General features: G+C 41.3%; 1 protein-coding gene across 3 annotated transcripts in view; it reads left to right on the plus strand.

Moving 5' to 3' along the window:
- The window catches only part of cdk6 (cyclin dependent kinase 6), a 179,602-nt gene that overhangs the window by 71,331 nt on the left and 86,374 nt on the right, over nt 1-21,897 (plus strand). For all 3 annotated transcript variants that reach the window (XM_062029410.1, XM_062029409.1, XM_062029408.1), the window contains one exon: nt 15,936-16,103. In XM_062029410.1, coding sequence (XP_061885394.1) covers nt 15,936-16,103 — 168 coding nt within the window. The remainder of the gene's footprint in view (nt 1-15,935; nt 16,104-21,897) is intronic.

Genomic DNA, 21,897 nt, shown 5'->3' on the forward strand with positions numbered 1-21,897 from the left:
TGCAATTTCACAAGAAAAACTTAGAATTTTGTCAGTATTATAATAAAAGTTGTAATTTTACTCAACGCAAGTCAAAGTTTTACAAGAAAAACTGAACATTTGTGCAATGTTATGATAAAAGTTGGAATTTTACTCAATAACAGTCGCAATTTTACAAGAAAAGCTTCAATTTTGGCAATTTTATGAAAAGAGTCGTAATTTCACTCGACAAAAGTCGGAATTTTACAAGAAAACTTTAAAATTGTGGCAATATTATGATAATAATCGGAAGTTTTACTTGGCAAAATGATGACAAAAGTCATCAATTTACTCAAAAAGTGTCACTATACAAGAACGACAAAACCAAAAGTCAGAATTTTATATGACAAATGTCACCATTTTGCATCAAAAAGTAATAATTGTACATAAAAAAGTAATAATTTTACATTAAAAAGTAATAATTGTACATAAAAAAGTAATAATTTTACATTAAAAAAGTAATAATTTTAAGAGAAAATATTGCAACATTACAGAGACAGAAAGAATATGAGAAATTGTTTCCAATTTTATGAGAAAAAAGTCGACACATTGTGAGAAAAAGACTGCTTTTAGGAATAATGCCTACCTCTTTAGGACCAGCCTTTCTAGATATATAAAGATGTGTATTTACAACATTAATAATATATACATACTATGCAAATATAAAAAAGCTTGTTGGAATTTCACAAGAAAAAGGTCAAAATTTCACAAGAAAAACTTTGAATTTTGCCAGTATTATAACAAAAGTCGTAATTTTACAAGAAAAACTGAACATTTGTGCAATATTATGATAAAAGTTGGAATTAAACTCCATAACAGTCGCAATTTTAGAAGAAAAAGCTTTTAAAATGTCAGCAGTTCTATGAAAAGTCATAATTTTACTCGACAAAAGTCACAATTTTATAAGAAAACTTAAAATTGTTGGCAAGTTCGTAATAATAATCGCAAATTTGCTTGGCAAAATGATGACAAAAGTCATAATTTTACTCAGAAAATGTCACTATTTTACAAGAACAATGAAAAAATTGGCAATATTGTGATAAAAGTCAGAATTTTATACGACAAATGTCACTGTTTTGCATTAAAAAGTGGTCATTTTACATAAAAAAGTAATAATTTTACGAGAAAATATTGCAACATTACAGAAACAGAAAGAATAGGAGAAAAAGTTTCCAATTTTATGAGAAAAAAGTCGACACATTGTGAGAAAAATACTTCTTTTAGGAATAATGCCTACCTCTTTAGGACCAGCCTTTCTAGATATATAAAGATGTGTATTTACAACATTAATAATATATACATACTATGCAAATATAAAAAAGCTTGTTGGAATTTCACAAGAAAAACTTTGAATTTTGCCAGTATTATAACAAAAGTCGTAATTTTACAAGAAAAACTGAACATTTGTGCAATATTATGATAAAAGTTGGAATTTTACTCAATAACAGTGGCAATTTTACAAGAAAAAGCTTTTAAAATGTCGGCAGTTCTATGAAAAGTCATAATTTTACTCGACAAAAGTCACAATTTTATAAGAAAACTTAAAATTGTTGGCAATTTCGTAATAATAATCGCAAATTTGCTTGGCAAAATGATGACAAAAGTCATAATTTTACTCAGAAAATGTCACTATTTTACAAGAACAATGAAAAAATTGGCAATATTGTGATAAAAGTCAGAATTTTATACGACAAATGTTACTGTTTTGCATTAAAAAGTGGTCATTTTACATAAAACAGTTATAATTTTCCAAGAAAATATTGCAATATTACAGAAACAGAAAGAATAGGAGAAAAAGTTCTAATTTTATAAGAAAAAAGTTGACACATTGTGCGAAAAAGACTGCTTTTAGTTCATTTTTTTAGTTTGTTTGTTTTTGTTTGTAATTGGTTTTTAATCTTCATTTACTTCAAGTTATTACAGTATGTCTCTAAATACATATTTATTACATTTTTTGGAATTAATTTTGGCCAAAGGGGGCGCATTTCAATTTCTTACACACACTTGTTATTTCATATGTTGACCAGAGGGGGAGCATTTCAAATGTCTACACACACTTGTTATTTCATATGTTGACCAGAGGGGGAGCACTTTTAAAAGCGACACACAGTCAATTAGAAAAATCCCTCCTTTTTGGGACCACCCTCATTTTGATAGATGTCACCAGCAGGGGGTGCAAATGAGATCCCTATTTTTGTTCTTTTGTAATGTGCTTAAGGCCGATGACAAAGGAAAAGGGTGGAGTGCCATCTCCGGGTTGGGGAGGAGATCTTGCCCCATGTGGAGGAGTTCAAGTACCTCGGAGTCTTGTTCACGAGTGAGGGAAGAGATGGTGAGATGGACAGGCGGCGTCTTCAGTAATGCGGACGCTGTATCGATCCGTTGTGGTGAAGAAGGAGCTGAGCCGGAAGGCAAAGCTCTCAATTTACCGCTCGATCTACGTTCCCATCCTCACCTATGGTCATGAGCTTTGGGTTATGACCGAAAGGACAAGATCACGGGTACAAGCGGCCCAAATGAGTTTCCTCCTTCGGGTAGAGATAGGGTGAGAAGGTCTGTCATCCGGGAGGAGCTCAAAGTAAAGCTGCTGCTCCTCCACATGGAGAGGAGCCAGATGAGGTGGTTCGGGCATCTGGTCAGGAGGCCACCACCCGAACGCCTCCCTAGGGAGGTGTTTAGGGCACGTCCGACTGGTAGGAGGCCACGGGGAAGACCCAGGACACACTGGGAAGACTGTCCAAGGAACGCCTCGGGATCCCCCGGGAGGAGCTGGACCAAGTGGCTGGGGAGAGTGAAGTCTGGTCTTCCCTGCTTAGGCTGCTGCCCCCGCGACCTGACCTCGGATAAGCAGAAGATGGATGGATGGAATAGGGAAGTCCTTCTTTAGCTGCAGTCTTGTTTTATCATATATTGCACCTGTCAATGTTTACTTTTGTGTGCACATTAAATCAACAACAAATCCTGACTTTGGAGCAATGTTCACAGACTCTAGTACTTGACTCTCTGTTAGATGCAATGGTTTTCCGTATTGGGACCGTGATTTCGGTCCTAACTTGATCACCGGTCCTCATATGGAAGGTACTTTTCCTTGTTGATGTCTCAAGAAGGGTCGAAATACAAGAACACACACACTCGCGCACATAAAATAGCTAACGGCCTCCCTTTGCCCCCGTGACCCGACCTTGGATAAGCGGAAGAAGATGGATGGATGGAATAGGGAAGTCCCTCTTTAGCTGCAGTCTTGTTTTATCATATATTGCACCTGTCAATGTTTACTTTTGTATGCACATTAAATCAACAAAAAATCCTGACTTTGGAGCAATGTTCACGGACTCTAGTATTTGGCTCTCTGTTATATGCAATGGTTTTCCGCATTGGGATCGTGATTTCGGTCCTAACTTGATCACCGGTCCTCATATGGACGGCACTTTTCCTTGTGGATGTCTCAAGAAGGGTAGAAATATAAGAACACACACACACACATAAAATAGCTAACGGCCTCCCTCTGCCCCTGTGACCCGACCTTGGATAAGCGGAAGAAGATGGATGGATGGAATAGGGAAGTCCCTCTTTAGCTGCAGTCTTGTTTTATCATATATTGCACCTGTCAATGTTTACTTTTGTGTGCACATCAAATCAACAAAAGATGCTGACTTTGGAGCAATGTTCACAGACTCTAGTATTTGGCTCTCTATTGGATGCAATGGTTTTCCGTATTGGGACTGTGTTTTCGGTCCTAACTTGATCCTCATAGAAGGTACTTTTCCTGGTTGGTGTCTCAAGAAGGGTCAGAATATAAGAACACTCGCACACGTAAAATAACAAACAGCCTCCCTCTGCCCCCGTGACCCGACCTTGGGTAAGCGGAAGAAGATGGATGGATGGAATAGGGAAGTCCTTCTTTAGCTGCAGTCTTGTTTTATCATATATTGCACCTGTCAATGTTTACTTTTGTATGCACATTAAATCAACAAAAAATCCTGACTTTGGAGCAATGTTCACGGACTCTAGTATTTGGCTCTCTGTTATATGCAATGGTTTTCCGCATTGGGATCGTGATTTCGGTCCTAACTTGATCACCGGTCCTCATATGGAAGCTACTTTTCCTTGTTGATGTCTCAAGAAGGGTCGAAATACAAGAACACACACACACGCACGTAAAATAGCTAACGGCCTCCCTCTGCCCCTGTGACCCGACCTTGGATAAGCGGAAGAAGATGGATGGAATAGGGAAGTCCTTCTTTAGCTGCAGTCTTGTTTTATCATATATTGCACCTGTCAATGTTTACTTTTGTATGCACATTAAATCAACAAAAAATCCTGACTTTGGAGCAATGTTCACAGACTCTAGTATTTGGCTCTCTATTGGATGCAATGGTTTTCCGTATTGGGACTGTGATTTCGGTCCTAACTTGATCACCGGTCCTCATATGGAAGGTACTTTTCCTTGTTGATGTTTCAAGAAGGGTAGAAATACAAGAGCACACACACTCGCACACGTAAAATAACCAACGGCCCCCCTCTGCCCCTGTGACCCGACCTTGGATAAGCGGAAGAAGATGGATGGATGGAATAGGGAAGTCCCTCTTTAGCTGCAGTCTTGTTTTATCATATATTGCACCTGTCAATGTTTACTTTTGTATGCACTTCAAATCAACAAAAAAATCATGACTTTGGAGCAATGTTCACGGACTCTAGTATTTGGCTCTCTATTGGATGCAATGGTTTTCCGTATTGGGACTGTGTTTTCGGTCCTAACTTGATCCTCATGGAAGGTACTTTTCCTTGTTGGTGTCTCAAGACGGGTCGAAATATAAGAACACACACACTCGCACACGTAAAATAACAAACAGCCTCCCTCTGCCCCTGTGACCCGACCCTGGGTAAGCGGAAGAAGATGGATGGATGGAATAGGGAAGTCCCTCTTTAGCTGCAGTCTTGTTTTATCATATATTGCACCTGTCAATGTTTACTTTTGTGTGCACATCAAATCAACAAAATATCCTGACTTTGGAGCAATGTTCACGGACTCTAGTATTTGGCTCTATTAGATGCAATGGTTTTCCGTATTGGGACCGTGATTTCGGTCCTAACTTGATCACCGGTCCTCATATGGAAGCTACTTTTCCTTGTTGGTGTCTCAAGAAGGGTCGAAATACAACACACACACACGCGCACACGTAAAATAACCAACGGCCTCCCTCTGCCCCTGTGACCCGACCTTGGGTAAGCGGAAGAAGATGGATGGAATAGGGAAGTCCTTCTTTAGCTGCAGTCTTGTTTTATCATATATTGCACCTGTCAATGTTTACTTTTGTATGCACTTCAAATCAACAAAAAATCCCGACTTTGGAGCAATGTTCACAGACTCTAGTATTTGGCTCTCTATTGGATGCAATGGTTTTCCGTATTGGGACTGTGATTTCGGTCCTAACTTGATCACCGGTCCTCATATGGAAGGTACTTTTCCTTGTTGATGTTTCAAGAAGGGTAGAAATACAAGAGCACACACACTCGCACACGTAAAATAACCAACGGCCCCCCTCTGCCCCTGTGACCCGACCTTGGGTAAGCGGAAGAAGAAGATTGATGGATGGAATAGGGAAGTCCCTCTTTAGCTGCAGTCTTGTTTTATCATATATTGCACCTGTCAATGATTACTTTTTGTGTGCACATTAAATCAACAAAAAATCCTGACTTTGGAGCAATGTTCACAGACTCTAGTATTTGGCTCTCTGTTAGATGCAATGGTTTTCCGTTTTGGGACCATGATTTCGGTCCTAACTTGATCACCGGTCCTCATATGGAAGATACTTTTCCTTGTTGATGTCTCAAGAAGGGTCGAAATACAAGAACACACACACTCGCACACGTAAAATAACCAACGGCCTCCCTCTGCCCCTGTGACCCGACCTTGGATAAGCGTAAGAAGATGGATGGATGGAATAGGGAAGTCCCTCTTTAGCTGCAGTCTTGTTTTATCATATATTGCACCTGTCAATGTTTACTTTTGTATGCACTTCAAATCAACAAAAAATCCCGACTTTGGAGCAATGTTCACGGACTCTAGTATTTGGCTCTCTATTGGATGCAATGGTTTTCCGTATTAGGACTGTGTTTTCGGTCCTAACTTGATCCTCATGGGAGTTACTTTTCCTTGTTGGTGTCTCAAGAAGGGTCGGAATATAAGAACACACGCACTCGCACACGTAAAATAACCAACGGCCTCCCTCTGCCCCCGTGACCCGACCTTGGGTAAGCGGAAGAAGATGGATGGAATAGGGAAGTCCTTCTTTAGCTGCAGTCTTGTTTTATCATATATTGCACCTGTCAATGATTACTTTTTGTATGCACATTAAATCAACAAAAAATCATGACTTTGGAGCAATGTTCACGGACTCTAGTATTTGGCTCTCTATTGGATGCAATGGTTTTCCGTATTAGGACTGTGTTTTCGGTCCTAACTTGATCCTCATGGGAGTTACTTTTCCTTGTTGGTGTCTCAAGAAGGGTCGGAATATAAGAACACACGCACTCGCACACGTAAAATAACCAACGGCCTCCCTCTTCCCCGTGACCCGACCTTGGGTAAGCGGAAGAAGATGGATGGAATAGGGAAGTCCTTCTTTAGCTGCAGTCTTGTTTTATCATATATTGCACCTGTCAATGTTTACTTTTGTATGCACTTCAAATCAATAAAAAATCCTGACTTTGGAGCAATGTTCACAGACTCTAGTATTTGGCTCTCTATTGGATGCAATGGTTTTCCGTATTGGGACTGTGATTTCGGTCCTAACTTGATCACCGGTCCTCATATGGAAGGTACTTTTCCGTGTTGATGTTTCAAGAAGGGTAGAAATACAAGAGCACACACACTCGCACACGTAAAATAACCAACGGCCTCCCTCTGCCCCCGTGACCCGACCTTGGGTAAGCGGAAGAAGATGGATGGATGGAATAGGGAAGTCCCTCTTTAGCTGCAGTCTTGTTTTATCATATATTGCACCTGTCAATGTTTACTTTTGTATGCACTTCAAATCAACAAAAAAAACATGACTTTGGAGCAATGTTCACGGACTCTAGTATTTGGCTCTCTATTGGATGCAATGGTTTTCCGTATTGGGACTGTGTTTTCGGTCCTAACTTGATCCTCATGGAAGGTACTTTTCCTTGTTGGTGTCTCAAGAAGGGTCGGAATACAAGAGCACACACACTCGCACACGTAAAATAACCAACGGCCTCCCTCTTCCCCCGTGACCCGACCTTGGGTAAGCGGAAGAAGATGGATGGAATAGGGAAGTCCTTCTTTAGCTGCAGTCTTGTTTTATCATATATTGCACCTGTCAATGTTTACTTTTGTATGCACTTCAAATCAACAAAAAATCCTGACTTTGGAGCAATGTTCACGGACTCTAGTATTTGGCTCTCTATTGGATGCAATGCTTTTCCGTATTAGGACCGTGTTTTCGGTCCTAACTTGATCCTCATGGGAGTTACTTTTCCTGGTTGGTGTCTCAAGAAGGGTCGGAATATAAGAACACACACACTCGCACACGTAAAATAACCAACGGCCTCCCTTTGCCCCCGTGACCCGACCTTGGGTAAGCGGAAGAAGATGGATGGAATAGGGAAGTCCTTCTTTAGCTGCAGTCTTGTTTTATCATATATTGCACCTGTCAATGTTTACGTTTGTATGCATATTAAATCAACAAAAAATCCTAACTTTGGAGCAATGTTCACGGACTCTAGTATTTGGCTCTCTATCGGATGCAATGGTTTTCCGTATTGGGACTGTGTTTTCGGTCCTAACTTGATCCTCATGGAAGGTACTTTTCCTTGTTGGTGTCTCAAGAAGGGTCGAAATACAAGAACACACACACACGCGCACGTAAAATAGCTAACGGCCTCCCTCTGCCCCTGTGACCCGACCTTGGGTAAGCGGAAGAAGATGGATGGAATAGGGAAGTCCTTCTTTAGCTGCAGTCTTGGTTTATCATATATTGCACCTGTCAATGTTTACTTTTGTATGCACTTCAAATCAACAAAAAATCCCGACTTTGGAGCAATGTTCACGGACTCTAGTATTTGGCTCTCTATTGGATGCAATGGTTTTCCGTATTGGGACCGTGATTTGGGTCCTAACTTGATCCTCATGGAAGGTACTTTTCCTGGTTGGTGTCTCAAGAAGGGTCGAAATACAAGAACACACACACACACGCACGTAAAATAGCTAACGGCCTCCCTCTGCCCCTGTGACCCGACCTTGGGTAAGCGGAAGAAGATGGATGGAATAGGGAAGTCCTTCTTTAGCTGCAGTCTTGTTTTATCATATATTGCACCTGTCAATGTTTACTTTTGTATGCACTTCAAATCAACAAAAAATCCCGACTTTGGAGCAATGTTCACGGACTCTAGTATTTGGCTCTCTATCGGATGCAATGGTTTTCCGTATTGGGACTGTGTTTTCGGTCCTAACTTGATCCTCATGGAAGGTACTTTTCCTTGTTGGTGTCTCAAGAAGGGTCGGAATACAAGAACACACACACACACGCACGTAAAATAGCTAACGGCCTCCCTCTGCCCCGTGACCCGACCTTGGGTAAGCGGAAGAAGATGGATGGAATAGGGAAGTCCTTCTTTAGCTGCAGTCTTGTTTTATCATATATTGCACCTGTCAATGTTTACTTTTGTATGCACATCAAATCAACAAAAAATCCTGACTTTGGAGCAATGTTCACAGACTCTAGTATTTGGCTCTCTATTGGATGCAATGGTTTTCCGTATTGGGACCATGATTTCGGTCCTAACTTGATCACCTGTCTTCATATGGAAGCTACTTTTCCTTGTTGATGTCTCAAGAAGGGTCGAAATATAAGAACACACGCACTCGCACACGTAAAATAACCAACAGCCTCTCTCTGCCCCTGTGACCCGACCTTGGGTAAGCGGAAGAAGATGGATGGATGGATGGATGGATGGATGGATGGAATAGGGAAGTCCTTCTTTAGCTGCAGTCTTGTTTTATCATATATTGCACCTGTCAATGTTTACTTTTGTATGCACTTCAAATCAACAAAAAATCCCGACTTTGGAGCAATGTTCACGGACTCTAGTATTCGGCTCTCTATTGGATGCAATGGTTTTCCGTATTGGAACTGTGTTTTCGGTCCTAACTTGATCCTCATGGAAGGTACTTTTCCTTGTTGATGTGTCAAGAAGGGTCGGAATATAAGAACACACACACTCGCACACGTAAAATAACCAACGGCCTCCCTCTGTTCTGTGACCCTGTCTGTCTGCGTCCCTCCTGACTAGGTCATGGCTGGATGGAGATGTAGAAAGGAAGGTCTGTTTATGCATCCTGCCTGCCCTTGGTTGGGACCCCCCCCCCCGCCCCCCCATCCCTCCACACACACACACACACACACTTTGACCCGGACGTGGTGAGGTCCACACAAATAGGAATACGGTGTACGTAAACGTGGGGCCAGGGGAACACGCCGTTTGTGTGCACACAAATAAGCCCCGCTCCCAGCTCCTCGTGTCCACAGCACCCGGCGGGGCGTCCCGTCTCCCGCGCCGCCCAGCAGCCGGCCGGCCCCGCGCCGCTCGCTAATGTTTTCTGCTCGAGTGTGCAGGCCTCTTTGACTCACTCACCAGCTGGCCAGCCAGTGAATAGAGCTGTGGGCTCAGGTCCATGACACTTGTGAGGTCTTGGCTGAGGCTGAGGAGGGAGGAGGGTGATGGAGGCCGGGGGGGGGGGGGGGGGGGAAGGGGGGGACGCTGGGATAAGACGCAGCGACCCTGAAATATGAGCATTTCTAAGTGGTTTTCATGCAAAGTATACCATATTTATACCCAACCTTGCCTGCTGCTCTTTTATTGGAATACCATAAAACCGCCCAAAAACCCAAGTCGTGCCTCTGGAATGAGCTTTATTCCCCGGTCGGGAAAAACACCGCTTTCCTTATCAATGGCTCGTTACTTGTTTGCAGGTGCAAGACCTGTTTTGGGAGTATTTCAGTTGGAAAGGAACAAGTCTAAGCTGGTCTGACATAGTTCTTTTTCTCCCAGCTACGGTTTACTTTAGCTCCCGCGTTGTTGATGCAGCGCCTATGGCCGTTTTTCTGAGGTCAGCCCGTGGTCATAAAATGAGAGGGAGCGCCAATTAACTCCGGCGGAGCAGCTGCTATGAAACAGAGCTCCATGCTTGTATAGAGCGGGGCCTCCCTCTATCATTTGTGTGTGTGTGTGTGTGTCAGTTATCAAACATCTGCCACAGTCCACAACAAAAGACACAGGCCTTCTCCATTAACTCCTTCATTACCAAAGTGTGGGTGTTTCAGGTGGCCCCTCACTCGCTATAAACAGACTTAAAGGCCTACTGAAAGCCACTACTAGCGACCACGCAGTCTGATAGTTTATATATCAATGATGACATCTTAACATTGCAACACATGCCAATACGGCCGGGTTAACTTATAAAGTGACATTTAAAAACTTCCGGTTGGAAACGTCTTTGGATGATGCGTATGCGCGTGACGTCACGACGGCAACGGAAGTATTCGTACCCAATGTGTCACCATACAAACTGCTCTGTTTTCATCGAGCAATTCCACAGTATTCTGGACATCTGTGTTGGTGAATCTTTTGCAATTTGTTTAATGGACAATGGAGACTGTTGAAAGTTGTAGGTGGGATCGGTGTATTAGCGGCTGGCTGCAGCAACACAACAAGGAGTACTTACTTGGATAGCGGACGCGCTAGCCGATGCTAGCCGCCAACGCATCTGTGATCGGGTGAAGTCCTTCGTCGCGCCGTCGATCGCTGGAATGCAGGTGAGCACGGGTGTTGATGAGCAGATGAGGGCTGGCTGGCGTAGGTGGAGCGCTAATGTTTTTATCATAGCTCTGTGAGGTCCTGTTGCTAAGTCGCTAAGTTAGCTTCGGCGTCGTTAGCAACAGCATTGTTAAGCTTTGCCCGGCTGAGAATTATTAACCGTGTAGTTACATGTCCATGGTTTAATAGTATTGTTTATCTTCTGTCTATCCTTCCAGTCAGGGGTTTATTTCTTTTGTTTCTATCTGCATTGGAGCCAGATGCTATCACGTTAGCTCAGTAGCTAAAGAGCTTCGCTGATGTATTGTCGTGGAGATAAAAGTCACTGTGAATGTCCATTTCGCGTTCTCGACTCTCATTTTCAAGAGGATATAGTATCCGAGGTGGTTTAAAATACAAATCCGTGATCCACAATAGAAAAAGGAGAGAGTGTGGAATCCAATGAGCCAGCTTGTACCTAAGTTACGGTCAGAGCGAAAAAATGTACACCCTGCACTGCCTCTCTAGTTCTTCACTCTCACGTTCCTCATCCACGAATCTTTCATCCTCGCTCAAATTAATGGGGTAATCGTCGCTTTCTCGCTCCGAATCTCTCTCGCTCCATTGTAAACAACGGGGAATTGTGAGGAATACTAGCTCCTGTGACGTCACGCTACTTCCGGTACAGGCAAGGCTTTTTTTTTATCAGCGACCAAAAGTTGCAAACTTTATCGTCGTTGTTCTCTACTAAATCCTTTCAGCAAAAATATGGCAATATCGCGAAATGATCAAGTATGACACGTAGAATGGATCTGCTATCCCCGTTTAAATAAAAAAAATTCATTTCAGTAGGCCTTTAATACTGGTGTCTTATTTTCAGCACACGGAGCAAAAACTAAATTATACCAGCGGTAAACATGCTTATTTGCACCTTTCAAAAGGCATGTTATGTTATGTTATGTTATTTTCATTTATTATGCGCCCCCCCCCAACCAACTGTTACATCAGCCCGAGTAGAGAAACAAACAAAAAAACAGAGACCGAGACACTCGGGGTGTAACGGTACACAAAAATTTCGGTTCGGTACGTACCTCGGCTTAGAGGTCACGGTTCGGTTCATTTTCGGTACAATAAGAAAACAACAAAACATACATTTTTGGGTTATTTATTTACCAAATTTGCAAAATCTTCCACCAAAAATATTTTTCTTAGTGGAATATTTGATGTGAAGTAATGGGAACCTTGGATAGGTCAATAATTCATAATAACATTGATTTTGATTCAATATTATGTTTTGAGCAATGACAGTTTGAAAGAAAAAAAAACAGCTTTGTTTTATTAGTCAACATTGCAACTTTTTCTAAATTACATTTAACCTTTAAGCTTTTTTATTTCACTTTTGTTATGTTTTTGTTTATTTGAATAGTATTTTTAGAATGTGCCGTGGGCCTTTAAAACATTAGCTGTGGGCCGCAAATGGCCTCCGGGGGCACACTTTTGACACCCCTGCTATAGATAATAAAAAATTAAATGTGATAAATCTATGGATAAAAAGCAGAGCCTGGCGACGCATGCGTGTTTATCATAACTCTCTCTCTCTCTCTCTGTCTCTGCCCCTCCCTCACCAATGCTGCTGCGCGCACAAGTTGTTTTGTTTTTAACCCCTTCTTAACCCTGAACGTACATTGAAAACACACGCAACCCTAACTCAAAATGCCAGACATTTGAGGCATTTAAGAAACTCCGCCCTGACAGCTCCGCAAAAGAGGACATGTCCGGTGAAAAGAGGACGTATGGTCAGTCTATCCTAGCCCGTTAGCTGCTAGCATGCCGTGTGTTGTGCCTCGGTGTGCATTGTTTACACAACGTGCGTTACGCTACTTAATATGTCCGTGTGGAAACTTGTTCGGTACACCTCCGAACCGTACCGAAACGGTTCAATACAAATACACGTACCGTCACACCCCTACGAGACACACAAAGAAATCTAAAATATACATTTAAGACACACAATGAACACATAAATCAAAAGTCATCTGCGGTAAAGAGGTGCTAGTATGAAAAATAACTTAAAATGGTTGCAAGAGAAAGCAATAAACTGTTGCCATGCAAAAAAAAAAAAGATGAAGTGTGGGAACATTTTGGGTACCGTATTTTCCGGACCATAGGGCGCACCGGATTAAAATGCGTACTGCCGATGAGTGGGTCTATTTTCATACAAAAGGCAGACCGGATCATAGGGCGCATTAAAGGGGTCATACATAGAGATGTCCGATAATGGCTTTTTTGTTGATATCCGATATTCCCGATATTGTCCAACTCTTAATTACAGATTCCGATATCAACCGATAGCGATATATACAGTCGTGGAATTAACACATTATTATGCCTCATTTCGTTGTGATGCCCCGCTGGATGCATTAAACAATGTAACAAGGTTTTCCAAAATAAATCAACTCAAGTTATGGAAAAAAATGCCAACATGGCACTGCCATATTTATTATTGAAGTCACAAAGTGCATTATTTTTTTTTGACATGCCTCAAAACAGCAGCTTGGAATTTGGGACATGCTCTCCCTGAGAGAGCATGAGGAGGTTGAGGTAGCGGGGGGTGTATATTGTAGCGTCCCGGAAGAGTTAGTGCTGCAAGGGGTTCTGGGTATTTGTTCTGTTGTGTTTATGTTGTGTTACGGTGCGGATGTTCTCCCGAAATGTGTTTGTCATTCTTGTTTGGTGTGGGTTCACAGTGTGGCGCATATTTGTAACAGTGTTAAAGTTGTTTGTACGGCTACCCTCAGTGTGACCTGTATGGCTGTTGACCAAGTATGCCTTGCATTCACTTGTGTGTGTGAAAAGCCGTAGATATTATGTGACTGGGCCGGCACGCAAAGGCAGAGCCTTTAAGGTTTATTGGCGCTCTGTACTTCTCCCTACGTCCGTGTACACAGCGGCCTTTTAAAAAGTCAGACATTTCACTTATTGAAACCGATACAGATAATTTGCGATATTACATTTACAAGCATTTATCGGCCAATAATATCAGCAGCCCGATATTATCGGACATCTCTAGTCATATTGTTATTTTTTTTCTAAATTGAAAACACTTCCTTGTGGTTCTCCATGGAATCGGTTCTTTTCTTATCGAACAATCGGGAGAAGCGGTTTTCGAACCTCATCCCTAATCCCACTGAACTCTTACAAATGAGCACATGAGCAAAGTACTGTGTGTTCCGGATTATAAGGCGCACTGCCGATGAGCCGGTCTATTCAGGTCTATTTTCATACAAAAGGCGCACCAAATTATAAGGTGCATTAAAGGGGTCATATTATGATTTTTTTTCTAAATGTAAAAGACTTCCTTGTGGTCTACATAACATGTAATGGTGGTTCTTTGCTCAAAATGTTGCATAGATGATGTTTTACACATCATCTTCAAGTCGCTTTCTGACAGTCTCTTTTTTTGTGGGCGGTCTTATTTACGTGGCTCACCTTCGACAGCGTCTTCTCCCCGTCATCTTTGTTGTAGCGGTGTAGCGTGCAAGGACGGGAGTGGAAGAAGTGTCAAAAGGTGGAGCTAACTGTTTTAATGACATTCACACTTTACTTCAATCAATAACGGAGCAGCAGCTCCTCATCCGTGGCTCACTAGTGCAACAACAACGCCCGAAATGTGTCCCGTGAAAAACCGTCCGACCGGAACTCTCTAATAACTAAAGTTCCTTGGGTGAATAATGTAAAGTCACTACACCGGTATGTTTTTAGCGCTTCCGTAGCGAGATGTAAGTTAGAACTTTACACTACTTTATATTAGAAATGACAACAGCGGAGGATGAATGTCACACAACAAGAACATAGAGAAAAAGAAGAAGATTATCGACTGTATTTATATTATGTGAATAATGCTGGATAATATACTGTGTTTATATTATTCACATGTGAATAATGCTGTATAATAGACTGTATTTTTTATTATTTACCTGTGAATACTGCTGTATAATAGACTGTATTTATATTATTCACATGTGAATATTGCTGTATAATAGACTGTATTTATATTATTCACATGTGAATAATGCTGTATAATAGTCTGTATTTATATTATTCACATGTGAATAATGCTGTATAATAGACTGTATTTATATTATTCACATGTGAATAATGCTGTATAATAGACTGTATTTATATTATTCACATGTGAATAATGCTGTATAATACTCTATTTATATTATTCACATGTGAATAATGCTGTATAATAGTCTGTATTTATATTATTCACATGTGAATAATGCCGTATAATAGACTGTATTTATATTATTCACATGTGAATAATGCTGTATAATACTTTGTATTTATATTATTCACATGTGAATAATGCTGTATAATAGACTGTATTTATGTTATTCACATGTGAATAATGCTGTATAATAGTCTGTATTTATATTATTCACATGTGAATAATGCTGTATAATAGACTGTATTTATATTATTCACATGTGAATAATGCTGTATAGTAGACTGTATTTATATTATTCACATGTGAATAATGCTGTATAATACTCTGTATTTATATTATTCACATGTGAATAATGCTGTATAATAGACTGTATTTATATTATTCACATGTGAATAATGCTGTATAATAGTCTGTATTTATATTATTCACATGTGAATAATGCTGTATAATAGACTGTATTTGTTATTCACATGTGAATAATGCTGTATAATAGTCTGTATTTATATTATTCACATGTGAATAATGCTGTATAATAGACTGTATTTATATTATTCACATGTGAATAATGCTGTATAGTAGACTGTATTTATATTATTCACATGTGAATAATGCTGTATAATACTCTGTATTTATATTATTCACATGTGAATAATGCTGTATAATAGTCTGTATTTATATTATTCACATGTGAATAATGCTGTATAATAGACTGTATTTATATTATTCACATGTAAAAAATACCCAAGTGTTTATTATCTATTGTGAGCGAACTGTGGTGCTGAATTTCCCCCAGGGATCAATAAAGTACTTTCTATTCTATTCTATTATCACAACACATTTCAAATGAATGTCTTCTACCTTACAGGATATGATGTATCAGCTGCTCCAGGGGCTGGACTTCCTGCACTCGCACCGCGTGGTCCACCGTGACCTGAAGCCCCAAAATATCCTGGTCACCAGCACAGGGCAGATCAAACTGGCCGACTTTGGCCTGGCCCGCATCTACAGCTTCCAAATGGCGCTGACCTCTGTGGTGAGTCCACCTATTCTATCTAATAAGGCCCGATCTTACTTTGAGATGCCCAACAAAGCCCTGATGGGATTATTTGTTCAAGTAAGCCAGGGGGTTTTATTGAAGACACACTGCCTCCCGTCCTGTGGGAGTGGGATGAAAAGCATCAGGCACATGGTATCAAGCTGCAATGGGCCACCTGATAGAATTTCGCAGTGTAAAGTGAGAGTCTGGGGCCTTCTTAAGAATCCCTCATTGGCGATGGCGGGCAGGGATGGAGCAGACGTGGAGACGCAGGGGCCCCCCCCTCCCTTTCCCCGCCGTCGGCACTTTGATGTCCCTCTGCTGAGCTTCTGGCTCTGATGACTAGATAATATACAGACAGAAAACAAGTCTTTGGAAGGCATTGAATTAGCCAGAGAAGAGAGCCAGCGGATGTAACTCACTACTTTTTTTTTGTCCTTTAATTGTCGAGGGATGTTTTTATCATGAGCCTTGCTTTTATGGAAGTACTTAGCTTTCGTTGAACTCATTAACTCCGACTAAAAATGTACATTTATATTGAGTTGTTCTACTTTTTTCTCTGATAAATAGTTCTTTATTGCGGTTTGCCATCACATCATACATTCCAGATCAGAAAGGAGGCAGTCAACTCACAATCAAACCTCATTTTCCCATGAAACTCTTCTTTAAAGGCCTACTGAAATGATTTTTTTTTTTTAAAACGGGAATAGCAGATCCATTCTATGTGTCATACTTGATCATTTTGCGATATTGCCATATTTTTGCTGAAAGGATTTAGTAGAGAAAATCGACGATAAAGTTCGCAACTTTTGCTCGCTGATAAAAAAAAAAGCCTTGCCTGTACCGGAAGTAGCGTGACGTCACAGGTTTAAAGGCTCCTCACATTTCCCCATTGTTTACACCAGCAGCGAGAGCGATTCGGACCGAGAAAGCGACGATTACCCCGTTAATTTGAGCCAGGATGAAAGATTCATGGATGAGGAACGTGAGAGTGAAGTACTAGAGTGCAGTGCAGGACGCATCTTTTTTCGCTCTGACCGTAACTTAGGTACAAGCTGGCTCATTGGATTCCACACTCTCCTTTTTCTATTGTAGATCACAGATTTGTATTTTAAACCACCTGGGATACTATATCCTCTTGAAAATGAGAGTCGAGAACGCGAAATGGACATTCAGTGCCTTTTATCTCCACGACAATACATCGGCGAAATGCTTTAGCTACGAGCTAACGTGATAGCATCTTGCTTTAACTGCATATAAAAACAAAAGAAATAAACCCCTAACTGGAAGTATTGATAGAAAATCAAGAATACTATTAAACCGTGGACATGTAAATACACGGTTAATGCTTTCCAGGCTGGCGAAGGTTAACAATGCTGTGCTAACGACGCCATTGAAGCTAACTTAGCAACTGGACTGCACAGAGCTATGCTAAAAACATTAGCTCTCCACCTACGCCAGCCAGCCCTCATTTGCTCATCAACACCCGTGCTCACCTGCGTTCCAGCGATCGGCAGAAGGACGAAGGACTTCACTCGATGCGTTTGGCGGCCCGGAGACGTAGGAAGTCAAGGTGAGGTCGGCGGCTAGCGCGGCTGGCGCGGCTAGCGCGGCTAGCGCGGCTAGCGCTCCAACAAAGTCCTCCTGGTTGTGTTGCTACACTGATCCCACCTACAACTGTCTTCTTTGCAGCCTTCATTGTTCATTAAAAAAATTGCAAAAGATGTCCAGAATACTGTGGAATTATGAAATGAAAACAGAGCTTTTTGTATAGGATTCTACGGGGTACCATAACTTCCGTTACTCTGACTTCGTCACGCGCATACGCCATCATACCGCGACGTTTCAGCCGGATATTTCCCGGGAGATTTAAAATGTCACTTTATAAGTTAACCCGGCCGTATTGGCATGTGTTGCAATGTTAAGATTTCATCATTGATATATAAACTATCAGACTGCGTGGTCGGTAGTAGTGGCTTTCAGTACACCTTTAAAATCACAGTAACTAGCAAAAGAAACCTTGTTTTCAGCAGCAGGGATGACATTTTGATTTCAGGAATGAGGGGTACACAATCAGCTACAGTACAAGGGACGTGGTTTGAAGGATAAAGTACAGGCCAAAAGATTGGACATACCTTCTCATTCAATGTTCTTTATTTTCATGACTATTTACACTACCGTTCAAAAGTTTGGGGTCACATTGAAATGTCCTTATTTTTGAAGGGAAAGCACTGTACTTTTCAATGAAGATAACTTTAAACTAGTCTTAACTTTAAAGAAATACACTCTATACATTGCTAATGTGGTAAATGACTATTCTAGCTGCAAATGTCTGCTTTTTGGTGCAATATCTACATAGGTGTATAGAGGCCCATTTCCAGCAACTATCACTCCAGTGTTCTAATGGTACAATGTGTTTGCTCATTGGCTCAGGAGGCTAATTGATGATTAGAAAACCCTTGTGCAATCATGTTCACACATCTGAAAGCAGTTTAGCTCGCTACAGAAGCTGCAAAACTGACCTTGGTCCAGCTGCTTAGCTTGAAAGTGATGACATTGTTATGTTTAGATGTGCGGTTTGATTCTGATGATACACGACACAGTTGTCTATTTGAAGTAGCTGTAGCTCAACTTTCACTTTTGCTTTACATGATGCTCCACAGTGTGTACGGCTTTTTGCTTCTGGTCATTGCTTGCTTTATTAGTGGCAGGGGACATTTTCATACCTGGAGGGAATTCACCCTCAGGTGTGAGTGACAGATGTTGAGTCACTGAAATGTTCTGCACAGCCACAGGCATTTAACTTATGAGCTGCTTTCCACACGTACACTCATTTCCTTTCTCCATTATACAGCAAAGACCGCAATAATAAAAACTGTGTGAGCGTGGAGTAGTCTAGCACTGGGTTTTCGGTTGCAAATGAATATTTCTGTGTCTGAAATGCCTCCGTTAGCAGTTTTGGGCTTTCTTCTAGTAAGAGCAGAGGATTGACGCTACTTTTGTTTGACAAAACCTCACACCGTTTAAGAGGATCTTCCCCCTTGCCCAACACTGAGCAGCAGTTACTTATTTAGTCACCTAATGCCGCCGTTATTGGCAGACAGATGGGCCGTGTGGACAACTGCTGTTGCTTAAGAGAACAAAACACTTCTCCCCCTAATGATTGATTCTGCACTTCCAAAATGACAGCATGACTGCTGTGGACATTTGCATACAGTTGTGAAGAATTCCCCCCCTTGCTTGTTTCGTCTCACTGCTTGTTGTCTCTTCAACACTTTACCTTTTTTATGCAGATGTGCTGACATTCTCTGACTCATGTAGGCCACTTGTAGAGTACCGGGCTTGTACTGGGACTGCTCGACACTTATATGGACTTTAGCCCGTTTCATGTGCCGTCCCTTGAGAAATCAACTCTGCAGTACTGCAACTTTCCTATCTTTGTGGATTATTTTCACTTGTTAGGGCCCGCATGGCCCTGTACAAAGGACTCCCACAGGGAGTCCTTTGTACAGGGACAGAGGACTCTATTGAAATTGTAAGGTTTTATTATTCTTTCTTTATTATTATTCCGCAGCTTTGCGCACTACTTTGCCCCCCTTAACATGCTTCAAAACTCACCAAATTTTACACACACATCAAAAAACGCGTACACAACCAAACCCCAAAACTCAAAATTGCGCTCTAGCGCCCCCTAGGAAGAAAACTGCCTCTAACTCCCACTAGGAAGGTCGTAGAGACATGAACCCAAAACCTCTATGTAGGTCTCATTTAGACCTACATTTCATAATTTGACATCCTCGGGCAAAAACCAACAGGAAGTTGGCAATTTCCCCTTCAAGACAAAAAATGACTAAAAACACTCATTTTTGCCTCTTTGAGCTGTAATTTGACCCCCTTAAAATACTTCAAAACTCACCAAACTTTTCACACACATCGGGACTGGTGGCAATTGCGATCTAATAAAAAAAAAAAAACGAACCCCAAAACTCAAAATTGCGCTCTAGTGCAATTTTTGAAGAAAACAGAGACAAAACTGCTCCTCAGAGGAAAACACAGACAAAACTGCCTCTAACTCCCACTAGGAAGGTCGTAGAGACATGAACCCAAAACCTCTATGTAGGTCTCATTTAGACCTACATTTCATAATTTGACATCCTCGGGCAAAAACCAACAGGAAGTTGGCAATTTCCCCTTCAAGACAAAAAATGACTAAAAACTCTCATTTTAGCCTCTTTGAGCTGTAATTTGACCCCCTTAAAATACTTCAAAACTCACCAAACTTTTCACACACATCAGGACTGGTGGCAATTGCGATCTAATAAAAAAAACCAACCCCAAAACTCAAAAATTGCGCTCTAGCGCAATTTTTGAATAAAACAGAGACAAAACTGCTCCTCAGAGGAAAACACAGACAAAACTGCTTGTAACTTCCGGTAGGAACGTCTTAGAGACATGAAACAAAAACCTCCATGTAGGTCTCACCTAGACCTACATTTCATTCTTTGACATCTTTCAGCAAAAATCAACAGGAAGTTTGCAATCCCCCCTTCAAAACTAAATTTTTGTAAAAAGCGGTCACCAAACATCAAACATTATCTCCTCTGAGCGCGTTTGTCGTTTCGGCTTCAAACTACTACAGGAGAGAGATTGAACCCTTCTGATTGACGGATACTCAAAGAGTTTTGATAAGTGCTACGGTTTTGATTTTACGAGCCTTCAAAGAACCGCTGCGCTGATGCTGCTCCGCTGCTGTGATTTTACGAGCCTTCATAGAACCGCTGTGCCACTGCGCTGATGCTGCTCTTGTTTCAAGATGGCTGCTTAAAAGCAGGAACGTGAGCACACAATGCAGGGAAGGTATGTACACTACACAAAAGTATTGGGACATTTAGGACTACCACTGGACAAAAGTATTGGGACACTAAGGCCTAACTCTGGACAAAAGTATTGAGACATTTAGGACTACCACTGGACAAAAGTATTGGGACACTAAGGCCTAACTCTGGACAAAAGTATTGGGACATTTAGGACTCACACTGGACAAAAGTATTGGGACATTTAGGACTCACACTGGACAAAAGTATTGGGACATTTAGGACTACCACTGGACAAAAGTATTGGGACACTAAGGCCTAACTCTGGACAAAAGTATTGGGACATTTAGGACTCACACTGGACAAAAGTATTGGGACATTTAGGACTCACACTGGACAAAAGTATTGGGACACCTAGAAAAAAGTATTGGGAGACTAACGCCTAACTTTGGACAAAAGTATTGGGACACTAAGAACTAACTCTGGACAAAACTAGGACTACCATTGGACAAAAGTATTTGGACACTTAGGACTAACAGTAGACAAAAGTTTTTGGACACTTAGGACTAGCACCTGCCAAATATGCGGGCCCGACCAACGCTGCTTGCAGCTTTAATTATGTTTGTTTCTATTGTGTATTTTGCACATGTACTTTGCTCATGTGCTCATTTGTAAGAGTACTGTGGGATTTCACTCTGGGCATTTATTATTATTATTACAAGTGTTTGTGTTGAATTCAATTACCGTATTTTTCGGACTATAAGGCGCACTTAAAATCCTTTCATTTTCTTAAAACTGGACAGTACGCCTTATAACCCGGTGTGCCTAGTGGATAGAGTGTCCGCCATGAGATGGGTAGGTTGTGAGTTCAAACCCCGGCCGAGTCATACCAAAGACTATAAAAATGGGAGCCATTACCTCCCTGCTTGGCACTCAGCATCAAGGGTTGGAATTGGGGGTTAAATCACCAAAAATGA

The sequence above is a fragment of the Entelurus aequoreus genome, linkage group LG20 (assembly GCF_033978785.1).
Source record: "Entelurus aequoreus isolate RoL-2023_Sb linkage group LG20, RoL_Eaeq_v1.1, whole genome shotgun sequence".
NCBI classification, from domain to species: Eukaryota; Metazoa; Chordata; class Actinopteri; order Syngnathiformes; family Syngnathidae; genus Entelurus; species Entelurus aequoreus.